This window comes from Cricetulus griseus, chromosome 6, assembly GCF_003668045.3.
Source record: "Cricetulus griseus strain 17A/GY chromosome 6, alternate assembly CriGri-PICRH-1.0, whole genome shotgun sequence".
Taxonomy (NCBI): Eukaryota; Metazoa; Chordata; class Mammalia; order Rodentia; family Cricetidae; genus Cricetulus; species Cricetulus griseus.
Genome location: NC_048599.1, coordinates 141,944,321 through 141,956,437, shown reverse-complemented (window position 1 = coordinate 141,956,437; position 12,117 = coordinate 141,944,321). Strand labels below are relative to the sequence as shown.

Sequence of the window (12,117 nt, the reverse complement as noted above, 5' to 3'; positions counted from 1 at the left end):
GGTGGTGGTGACACGTGCCTTTAATCCAAGCACTTGGGAGGCACAGAAAGGTGGATCTCTGTAAGTTCGGGGCCAGCCTGGTCCACAGAGCGAGTTCCAAGACAGCCAGAGCGAGTTCCAGGACAGCCAGGGCTACACAGAGAAACCCTGTCTCGGAAAACAAAACAATACACACAGGGCAGTTCCATATTTGCTGTCGTCCTTGGGGAAAATGGCCATCACTAGACACACAGAATAGCCATACCTGGGAGGTTTGTAGTAAGAAAGCCCTTCTAACAGCCGCTGCCAATATTTATTCAGTTCTGCCTCAATCTGACTCTGCAAAAGAACAAGGTAATTACACAAATGCAACCGAAATCAGGATTACACTACACACTGTGTTTTCCTTTGTGTGTTTTTGAAATGTTTCCACACAGCTTAAAGCAGTGGTTCTCAACCTATGGGTCATGACCCCTTTGTGGTTCAAATGACTCTTTCACAGAGGTCACCTAAAATCATTGGAAAACAGATATTTACAATACGATTCACAACGGTAGCAAAATTAGTTATGAAGCAGCAATGAAAATAATTTTATGGTTGGGGTCACTACAACATGAGAAACTGTATTAAAGGGTAGCAGCCTTAGGAAGATTGAGAACCACTGGTTTGAAGCATTGTAAATATAGAATTCTGTAATCTTTCCTTTGATTAATACTGTAGCATCATTTATGGAAATCTTTGTAAAGGGGCTTTCTAATGATTGCATATTTTACTAAATAACATCATTTCTGCCATTCTTCTAAAATACTAGATACACTTAAGAAGGTTTCTTTTGTTTGTTTGTTTTGTTTTTTCCTCTCACTCTTTCTTTAATAAAATCACATTGTGGGGCTAGAGAGATGGCTCGGCAGTTAACAGCACCCACACAACAGCTCAAAATTATCTATAACTCCAGTTTCAGGGAACCTGACACCCTAATACAGACATAGATGAAGGCAAAACAAATATATGGCTGGAGAGATGGCTCAGAGGTTAAGAGCACTGGCTGCTCTTCCACAGGTCCTGAGTTCAATTCCCAGCAACCACATGGTGGCTCACAACCATCTGTAATGAGATCTGGTGCCCTCTTCTGGCCTGCAGGCATACATGCAGACAGAACACTATACATAATAAATAAATCTTTAAAAAAAATTAAAAAATAAGCTGGGTGTGGTGGTGGATGTCTTTAATCCCAGTACTCAGGAGGCTGAGGCAGGCCGGCCACCAGGCAGTCTACAGAGTGAGTTCCAGGACAGGCTCCAAAGCTACACAGGATAACCCTGTCTTAAAAACCAAAATAGGAAAAGAAAACATTTTAGAACTCACAGTCTCTATGATTTGAAAGCTAAGGCAAACACAGGAAAGAAAGCATGAGACAGGAGGCCTGCCAGCCCTTCTCTGCCCAAGCAGCAGAGGCTCTCTGCAGCCTGTCCTCAGGCAACCTCACCGACAGCATGGACATCTTCACAGAAAAGCAATCAATGTGGTACAAAGATCGACTTAGAAAATATCAGTAGCCACAGAAGACAAGACTCCATTTTGGGGTTTTCTATTTTTGTTTTTTTGTTGTTGTTGTTTTTGTTTTGTTTTTTTGTAATAAATGCCATAAAAAAATAAAATTCCTTAAAAAAAATCACAAGAACAGTGCCACTCACCAGTTCTCTAAGAGCTGACCTTCCAAGTAGAATTGTCCACAGTTCTCTACTGCTCCTGAAAAATGAGAAAGCAGAGATAATTTTGCTCTTCTAAGAAAATAAAAACTTAAAGAAATCTGAGACGCAGCCAGGTGGTGGTGGTGCACGCCTGTAATTCAGGCATTTGAGAGGCAGAGGCAGGTGGATCGCTCAAGGCCAGCCTGCTCTACACAGTGAATTCCATGACAACCAGAGCCACACAGTGAAACCCTGTCTCAAAAAAAAAAAAAAAAAAAAAAAAAAAAAAAAAATTGATATTCAAAGCAAACATAAAATGTAAGAGCAAAGGATTTAAAAATTAGTAGTAGTAGTAGGCTTTTTGAGACAAGGTCTCACTCATATTTCAAACTTCAAATCACTGACAGTATATAAAAAAACAGACATTCAGAGGCTAGAGAGATGGTTCTGCGGTTAATAGCACTGTCTGCTCTTGCAGAGAGAACCTGGGTTCATTTCCCAGCCCCCACATGGAAGCTCACAACTGTCTGTAACTCCAGTTCCAGGAAATCTGACATCCTCATCCAATCCCATAGAGTTCAAGGCCAGCCTAGGCTATATGAGACCCCCATCTTCAGAAACAACAAGAAAAAAAAAAAACAATAGCTGATGAGATGGCTCAGGGTAACTGTGCTTGCTGCCAAGCTTTATCAAAACCAGAGATCAATATGTTAGAAGACAAACAACTCCAGGTGTCCTCTGATCTTCATATTCACACATACATACATACAAAATAAATAATTGTAATTTTTTAAAGTTTTGTAAAGAGATGGAAATGTAGCTCAACTGGCATGCACAAGGCCTCATGTTTGATCCCAGTACTACATAAACAGATGTAGTAATTCACACCCGTAATCCCAGTACTTGGGATGAAGAGAAGTTAAAGCTATATAACAAGTAGCAAATTTAAGCCAGTCACCTTGAGAAACAGGAAATTTTAGCTCAAAAAAACTAAATCTAAGAGCTGGAGAGAACACACACACACACACACACACACGGACTGGGAAGATGTCTCAGCGGATAAAACGCCTGCGGTTTAAGCATAAGGACTGGAGTTCAGGTCCCAGAATCCATGTGCGTGTCTGTGTGTGCATGTGTGTGTGCAACAGGTATCTCTAGTTCCAGCACTTACATGGCAGAGACAAAGGATGACTAGGGCAAGCTAGCTAGCTAGACACAGCATATTGATTCTTCTGGTTTCAACTCAGATTCTTTTTTTTTTTTTTTTTTTTTTTTTTGGTTTTTTCGAGACAGGGTTTCTCTGTGTAGCTTTGGAGCCTATCCTGGCACTCGCTCTGGAGACCAGGCTGGCCTCGAACTCACAGAGATACACCTGCCTCTATCTCCTGAGTGCTGAGATTAAAGGCGTGTGCCACTAACGCCCGGCTTCAACTCAGATTCTACATCAATGGAACATACATAATCAAAATCACCCCAGGTCCTCCACACATACCCACGTCTATACACACATGAATATGTATTACTGCACAGACACACCCGACAGACAGACTCAAGAGAAAAAAACATGAACTGAAAACTATTTTCCTTATTAAGACTAAAAAACAAAGTATTAGAGTCATGTATACCAAAACTGTCATTAAGGATTTTCCCATCAAAGAGGCTTCAACACAGCTAAAACTTATAAACTTTTCCTAACAGTTAATGCTTCTAAGAAAACAACTTCAATTCTATTAAATCCATAGCTACCAACTCCCACATCAACACACTGCAATCACTATAATCTTTTTCTGACAACAGGATAACATTCACAATTCAAAAAATAATTAGAAGATTAAATTCAGTTATTGGAACAAATGTTTCTTTCTGTGCTGATAAGAAATCAGTCTCAAGGGCTAGTTCCAGGACAGCCTCCAAAGCCACAGAGAAACCCTGTCTCGAAGCTGCCTCCCCGCAAAAAACCAAACCAGTCTCAGGCTATGCAGTTAGTCCCAGCACTTGGCAGGCAGAGGCAGGCAGACCTCTATGAGTTTGAGGCCAGACTGGTCTACAAAGCAAGTTCCAGGTCAGGCTCCAAAGCTACACAGAGAAACCCTGTCTTGAAAAACCAAACCAAACCAAAAAAAAAAAAGGGGGCGGGGGGGGGGGGGAGGAGAGGGAAGAAGGGAAGGGGGGGAGGAGAAGGAGGAGGATGAGGAGGAGGAGGAGGAGGAGGGGCTGGAGAGATGGCTCAGAGGTTCCTGAGTTCGATTCCCAGCAACCACATGGTGGCTCACAATCATCTATAATGAGATCTGGTGCCCTCTTCTGGCATCCAAGCATGTATGTAAGCAGAATACTGTGTACATAATAAATAAATTTTTTAAAAAAAGAAGCCGCCGCTGCCGCTAGTCTCGGGTCCTGAGTTCAATTCCCAGAACCCACATGGTAGCTCACAACCCTCTACAATGAGATCTGGTGCCCTCTTCTGGTTTGCTGGCATACATGCAGGCTGAACACTGTATAGGTTAATAAATTAATCTTTAAAAAAATTTTAAAAAGCCAACCTCAAATAGTCACTAAAGAAATTTAGTAATGTTTTGAAAGTCATCATGCCTTCTCTCAAGGTATACTTATCCTTTGGCTTACTTACCTGACAAGCCTGAATTAGAAAATATAAAAAGCCAGGATTTATTTAAAATGGAAATTGCTGTATGTGTAGTATGAATGAGTGTTGTGGGATATTTGTACTCTATGTGAAGACGTGTTTACTGTGGTTGGTGTAATAAAAAGCTGAACTGTTAATAGCTAGGTATAGGCAGGACTTACGGACAGAGAGAACTCTGGGAAGAAGAAAGGAGAAGCCAGGAGCCAAGGGAATGAAACAGAATGTACAAGATGGAAGAGAAGTAACACTAATGATAGAATGTAGATTAATATAAATGGGTTAATTTAAGTTATAAGAGCTACTTGAGACAAACCTACATTAAAGGACAAGCTTTCATAATTAATATAAGTCTACTTGTCATTTTTTGGGAGATGGCTGACAGAACAGAAAAAGACTCATTCTACACAAGGCTGTGGATTAATTCAGTGTTTCTTTGAAAATCGATTTTTGTTGTTGCTTTTTGTTTTTCAAGACAGGGTTTCTCAGTTGGGTGTTGGTGGCATACACCTTTAATTCCAGCATTCGGGAGGCAGAGACAGGTGGATCTCTGTGAGTTCAAGGCCAGCCTGGTCTAAGAAGTGAGTACCAGGACAGGCTCCAAAGCTATACAGAGAAACCCTGTCTCAAAAAACAAACAAAAACAAAAACAAAACAAAAAAAGAGATCTGCCTGCCTCTGCCTTCCGAGTGCTGGGATTAAAAGCATATGCCGCCGCCACCACCACCACCCGGCTTCTCTGAAAACCCTAATTCTCAGTTGCAGGAATTGTAGCTGAATGAACAGTGTGTGTATCGAGCAATCACAAGGCCCCAGCACCACATAACCAGACCAGATGGCACCATGTCTGTGATTCTGGCACTGGAGGCAGAGATCAGGAGTTCTAAGACATCCTCGGTTACACAAGTTCAAGGACAGCCTGATATACAGGTAATGCTGTAACAGAAAAAAGGAGGATCTGAAGAGAGGGCTCCCCAGTGAAAAGTACTTTCAACTCTTTCAGAGACTATGAGTTGGTTTACCAGCATCCATGACAAGCAGCTCAAAACTGCCTGTAACCTCAGCTTCAGGAGATTCAACACTGGCTTCTGGCTTCCACAGATACCCATCACATAATTTTTGGGGGTGGGGGGGTGTTTCGAGACAGGGTTTCTCTGTGCAAGGCCGGCTATTGTGGAACTTGCTATGTAGACTAGGATGGCCTCGAACTCACACAGATCCACCTGCCTATGTCTTCCAAGTCCTGGGATTAAAAGTGTGTTCCACCACTGCCTGACTTAATTTTTTTTAAAAAATAAGTTTAAAAAATAAAATTCTGAGGCTAAGCACAATAGCAAATGCATATAATTCCAAAACTCAGCAAGCTGAGGCAAGTTCAATTTCAAGGCTGGCCTAGGCTACAAAGTGAGACTCTACAAAAGAGGGAAGGGGACAGAAATAAAAATTCTCAATGAAACAGATTGTTTTGCTTGACACATAGCGGGAGGGAGGGACGGCGAGAGGGAGAGAGAGAGAGAGAGGGACGGAGGGAGAGAGAGAGAGAGAGAGACAGAGAGAGAGACAGAGAGAGAGAGAGAGATGTCTCAGTTAAGAGCAATTACTACTCTTGCACAGGAGGTTTAGTTCCCAGCACCCACATAAGGCAGCTCACAATTTGTTGGGATAATCTTTTTGTACACTGTGTGAAGGTATGCTTCTGTCCTTCCTTACCTGCCTAAAACACCTTCTGGTTGGATTAATGAAGAGCTAAATGGCCAATAGCTAGGTTGGAGAAGATAGGTGGGACTTCCAGAGGGAGATAGGAACTCTGGGAGATAACTGCAGCTACGGGACATTCATGAGCAAGATGTGGGGAAGTTGGACATATGGTACTGAGGAGAGGTAAGGAGCCACATGGCAGAATGTAGATTAATATAAACAGGTTGATATAAGTTATAAGACCTAGTTGGGAACAAGCCTAAGCTAAGGCCAAGCTTTCATAATAAAAAGTCTCTGTATCATTATTCAGGAGCTGGCAGTCAAAGTTATATTTGGCACAACAACTGCCTATAACTCCAGTTCTAAATGAATCAATGCCTTCTTCAGCCTCTGTGGGTACTACCACACCTGATACACATTAACTTAGACTATACTTAACTGCTCTTACAGAGAACCCAAATTCAATTCCCTGCACCACAAGGTGACTCACAAGCCTCTGTAATTCCAGTCCAGGGCACTACACAAAAGTGATGCACAGACATACATGCAGGCAAAATACTCATAGACATAAGGAACAATAAAATGGTCAAGAAAAAAAATTTTAGGGTTGGAGAGGTAGCTCAGAGGTTAAGAGCACTGGCTGCTCTTCCAGAGGTCCTGAATTCTATTCCCAGAACCCACATTGTGGCTCACAATCATCCGTAATGAGATCTGGTACCCTCTTGTGGCTGCAGGCATATATGGAGTCAAAATGTTATATACATAATAAATACATAAAAATCTTTAAAAAAAATTAAAGAAAACCTGTGGGTGTAAAGAATAATCAGAGTCCAGGGCCGGGCATTGGTGGCACACACCTTTAATCCCAGCACTTGGGAGGCAGAGGCAGGTGGATCTCTGTGAGTTCGAGACCACCCTGGTCTACAAGACCCAGTTCCAGACAGCCTCCAAAGCCACAGAGAAACCCTGTCTCGAAAAACAAAAAGAAAACAACAACAACAAAAAAGAATAATCAGTCCATCTGGAGAACACTGAGCTAACCAGGTAATTCTAATAAAAACAGTCCTTTTGAAAGTTGCATTCTACATAGAAATAAATGCAGTTACTGTCTACTTGACTCTATTGGAGTGGCACAGTTCTCTTGTAAACTAAGATTTAAGCTTAGCAACAATAGCTTTTTGTTTGTTTGGGTTTTTTTTTGTTGTTGTTGTTGTTTTGTTTTTGTTTTTCGAGACAGGGTTTCTCTGTGTAGCTTTGGAGCCTATCCTGGCAGTCACTCTGGAGACCAGGCTGGCCTCAAACTCACAGAAATCCGCCTGCCTCTGCCTCCCAAGTACTGGGATTAAAGGCGTTCGCCACCAACACCTGGCTGCAGCAACAGCTTTTAAAGGTTTATTATGTAGTGTTTTGTATGCAGGTATGCCTGCAGGCCAGAAGAGGGCACCAGATCTCATTACAGATGGTTGTGAGCCACCATGTGATTGCTGAGACTTGAGCTCAGGACCTCTGGAAGAACAGTCAATGCTCTTAGCCACCAAGCCATCTCTCCAACCCCGACTTTTAACTCTTTTGAGATGGGGTTTTACTGTGTAGCTCTAGCTGGCCTGGAACTCAGATATTAGCCTGCCTCTGGGCCCAGCAATAGCAATAGTTTTTCATACCGTGGCGTTACTTGCTCACACACCTGTACCACTCAAGACTTCCAAACACCAAAAGACCTCAAAAATGCCAATCCAATATTCAAACCAACTTTCTGCCAAATTCTGAGTGACTTTCACAAGATTCTGAGTGGCTTAAAGAGCATCATTCCAGTGTCATCAGTGCCAATTCCTATGCACACACCTGCAACTGCAGCAGCAGAAAGGCTGAGGCAGGAGGGTTAGTGTCAGACCACACACAGAACATTAGGCTTCACAGTCATTTCAATAAGCCTCTAAAAAACAACACAAGTGCTCAGGAGGAGATGAGGGAAGCTGAGGCTAATATGGTTTGCTAGAGGGGCTGTATGAGCAAGCTCCAGATTGATAGGGAGACCTCTGCCTTGGTAAAATAGAGATCTAAGAAAAACACCCAACGGCCTCCATATGCACACACACCTGCACATACAAAAGATTAAAAGATTCCCATTTGGAAAAGCAGTAGCTTGAAATGGAAAGGTGACTTCTAAGGGCAACCACAAAGCAATAGACAAAAGGAACAAGATGGATGTTTTCTTGATCCAGATCTCAGGTTTTCAAATAGAGACAACTATTTCCAACTGCTAGGAAGCATGCTTTTCAGTGCCAAAAATCACTCTGCTAACAGACCAAGACAGTGCCTAGAATTCCATTGTCCTCAGGTTGTGGCTTGGTAGTAGAATGTTTACCTTGAATTTCTGAGGTCCTGGGTTTGTTCCCCTAGGACCTCAAAATAAAAATAAGGGGCTGGAGAGATGGCTCAGTGGTTAAGAGCACTGGTGCTCTTCCAGGGGTCCTGAGTTCAATTCCCAGCAACCACATGGTGGCTCACAAGCATCTGTAATGAGATCTGGTGCCCTCTTCTAGCGTGCAGGCATACAGAACACGGTATACATAATAAATAATCTTTAAAAAAAATTAAAAACCCTAGAATCAGTCAAAGAACAGCCTCAAGGATGGGTTTGGTAAGTTCCTCAACACGAATGAAAGCCTACTAGCAAGCCAAACTTTTCCTTTCCTTTTGAAAAATTCACTTTTTTTAACGTTTCATACACGTATGTATCCATAACTGTGGATACAAGGACTAGCATGAAACACCAGAGGAAAGAAAACCAAACTCACAAGGATCATACCTTATCCACAGGAAAATCCAAAGGAAGAGGCTGATTTAGAGAAAGACAGGCGATGTGTGAGATATATACATGTCTGTCTGCGTGTTTAATGGTTCAGCAGGGAACAAAACCAAATGAAACTAGCAGAGTCAATTCCAGATGACAAGTATGTTTAGGTTTTAAGAGTGGAAGTCTGGTCTGTAATGTAGAAGATGTAATAAGCACAGAGGTCTGATTATGGCTTTAGTCTGACAAGTCTTCAATCTGAATCCTCACGGGGATTATCACAGAAGAGGGGGACTATCCCTGTATGAACTGGACTTTTGAGCCATGTGTAACAGGAGGCACCTCTCTCTCCTAGTTGTCAGAAATGAATGAGATAATTCCTGCAAGGCACTTTCCCAGGGTCTGGCGCTAGTAAGCGCTCTTTAAAGGCAAGCAAGACTGGTAATTCATGTCCGTACTTTCCGCACTAAGGCAAAGGCAGGAGGATAGGAGTTCAAGGCCAGCCTGTGATACAGGAGCCCTCGCCTCCAAAAAAAAAAAAAAAAAGCACTCCCTAAGTGAGAACCGTGTGTGTGTGTTTTGTAATAATCCATCTTGTGTCTGAAGCCTGGCGCAGCTACCCGAAATCTCTTGGAAGATGAAGGCATGTCTGCTGAATGAATCAATAACTGGAATCAGCCAAAAATAAAAGAAGGCGGGAACTAAGGACGTCCGCGGGAAGAACCCGCGGCGTGGGCAAGGCACGCCCGAGGCGGGGCAGGGCGCGGGGACGATATGGCGAGGTTCGGGGAGGGGGGTGTCTCCCATGCGACCCCGAAATGTTCTGCAGTGCCTACAGGGAGCGTGCTGGAGGAAGCGTGAGTGCGGCGTGGGTCGACAGAGGGCACAGGGACCACGGAAAGGGAAGGGAGAGCGGCCGGCCCGCTCAAGAAGTGTCCTCAGCGCCGCGAGCGGGGACGGTTTGGACCTAACCGCCTCCGCTGCGAGTGTCCGCCCACCCAGCCTGGCCTCTTCTCCACCACTGCCGCCGAATCCCGTTCCCAACTCCCTCCCCGCTCCCACCCGGCGCCTCACAGCCTCCCCCGCCGCCGCGCCCTCCTCCGCACCTCACACACGGCCCACCGGCGGCAGCCGCCATCTTCGCGCGCGCGTCCCAGCCCCGCCCCCATACACCGGGCCCACGTGACCGAGCCCCTGCGATAGGGGCGGGACTTTCCGTCACGTGATGGTGGGGCGGGCCCAGAATGGGGCTGTCAAGATGGCGCTGCCCAGGGCTGAGAGCCGTCCGCGGTAGAGGCGGTGGAGCCCGTGAGAGGTGAAGAGTGCAAAACATCCGCTACACCGTAGGTCGCAAGCGGTGGAGGGTGACGGGGCGCAGGCTCCCAGGCCTCAGAGTGGCCCGAGTGGAGCACACTTTTGGAAGTTGGAGAAGGTTGCTGGCTGGGTGAAGCTGTTGCCCTCTGCTTGGCTGGTTGAGGCCAAAGCATCCCTTGTCACCAAGCTTCCCCAGGAACCCAAGGCCTAGAGACATGACCCGACAGTGCCCTCCCCCAGTCGCGGAGTCTGGGTTCCCGCTGAGTGGCTCGGTGCTGGCGGAGGCTGCAGTGGTGTTCGCAGTGGTGTTGAGCATCCACGCTGCGGTGTGGGACCGATACTCGTGGTGCGCTGTGGCCCTCGCAGTGCAGGCGTTCTACGTTCAGTACAAGTGGGACCGGCTGCTCCAGCAAGGCAATGCCGTTTTCCAGTTCCGAATGTCCGCGAACAGTGGCTTACTGCCAGCCTCCATGGTCATGCCTTTGCTTGGGCTGGTCATGAAGGAACGCTGCCAGACTGCGGGTAACCCGTACTTCGAGCGCTTTGGCGTTGTGGTTGCAGCCACCGGCATGGCAGTGGCTCTCTTCTCCTCGGTGTTGGCATTGGGCATCACTCGCCCGGTGCCCACCAATACTTGCGCCATCTCGGGTTTGGCCGGAGGCATTATCATTTATATTATGAAGCACTCCCTCAGTGTGGGCGAGGTGATCGAGGTCCTGGAAGTCCTGCTGGTATTTGTTTATCTCAACATGATCCTGCTGTACCTGCTGCCCCGATGCTTCACTCCTGGGGAGGCACTGCTGGTATTAGGTGGCATTAGCTTCGTCCTCAACCAGCTCATCAAGCGCTCTCTGACTGAAAGCCAAGGGGACCCAGTGGACTTCTTCCTGTTGGTGGTGGTGGTAGGGATGGTGCTCATGGGTGTCTTCTTCAGCACCCTCTTTGTCTTCATGGACTCGGGCACATGGGCCTCTTCCATCTTCTTCCACCTCATGACCTGTGTGCTAGGCCTTGGTGTGGTTCTGCCCTGGCTGCACTGGCTCATTCGTAGGAACCCCCTGCTCTGGCTTCTTCAGTTCCTCTTCTACACAGAAACTCGAATTTACCTCCTAGCCTATTGGTCTTTGCTGGCCACCATGGCCTGCCTGGTGGTGCTGTACCAGAATGCCAAGCGGTCATCTTCTGAGTCCAAGAAACACAAGGCTCCTGCCATTACGAGAAAGTATTTCCACTTCATTGTGGTAGCCACTTACATCCCAGGTATCATCTTTGACCGGCCACTACTATATGTGGCTGCCACGGTATGCCTGGCCGTCTTCATCTTCCTGGAATATGTGCGCTATTTCCGAATCAAGCCCTTGGGTCACACTCTTCGGAGCCTTCTGTCTCTCTTCCTGGATGAACGAGACAGTGGACCCCTTATCCTAACACACATCTACCTGCTTCTGGGCATGTCTCTTCCCATTTGGCTGATTCCCAGGCCCTGTACACAGAAGGACAGCCTGGGAGGAGCAAGAGCTCTGGTCCCCTATGCTGGGGTCCTGGCGGTGGGTGTGGGTGATACTGTTGCCTCCATATTTGGCAGCACCATGGGGGAGATCCGCTGGCCTGGAACTAAGAAAACATTCGAGGGGACTATGACATCTATATTTGCACAGATCATCTCTGTAGCTCTGATCTTAATCTTTGACAGTGGAGTAGACCTGAACTACAGTTATGCTTGGATTTTGGGATCTATCAGCACTGTGTCGCTCCTGGAAGCATACACTACTCAAATAGACAATCTCCTTTTGCCTCTCTACCTACTGATATTGCTGATGGCCTAGTAGTAGTAGTAGTAGTAGCAGTTGTGATGGTGGAAACAGAAATAGGGAGAAAGAATAAATGGTTCCCACAGCAGCTACTTGGACACCAAGAACTGAGGAGTGAAAAGTAGATTTGGTTTTTTTCAATTGATTCAGACTTAAAATAAACAAGTAAAGCTCTCTTGGTTTTATTTT

The 12,117-nt window shown here is 45.6% G+C and overlaps 2 protein-coding genes across 3 annotated transcripts in view; one reads left to right on the top strand and one right to left on the bottom strand.

Annotated features, from left to right (window-relative positions):
• The window catches only part of LOC100753702 (nucleoporin NUP188 homolog), a 55,612-nt gene extending 45,641 nt beyond the window's left edge, over positions 1-9,971 (bottom strand). Inside the window, exons 1-3 of one of the 2 annotated variants that reach the window (XM_035446980.1) lie at positions 9,910-9,971; positions 1,674-1,728; positions 245-318 (exon numbers count right to left, since the gene is read on the bottom strand). In XM_035446980.1, the coding sequence (XP_035302871.1) occupies positions 245-318; positions 1,674-1,728; positions 9,910-9,941 (161 nt within the window). In that variant the 5' untranslated portion in view covers positions 9,942-9,971. The remainder of the gene's footprint in view (positions 1-244; positions 319-1,673; positions 1,729-9,909) is intronic. The other variant, XM_027423177.2, reaches the window with a different exon arrangement.
• Positions 9,949-12,103, top strand: Dolk (dolichol kinase). Its single transcript, XM_027423178.2, has one exon. The coding sequence runs from the start codon at positions 10,333-10,335 to the stop codon at positions 11,941-11,943; it is 1,611 nt and encodes a 536-aa protein (XP_027278979.1). The 5' UTR covers positions 9,949-10,332; the 3' UTR covers positions 11,944-12,103.
• Positions 12,104-12,117: the final 14 nt, after the last annotated feature.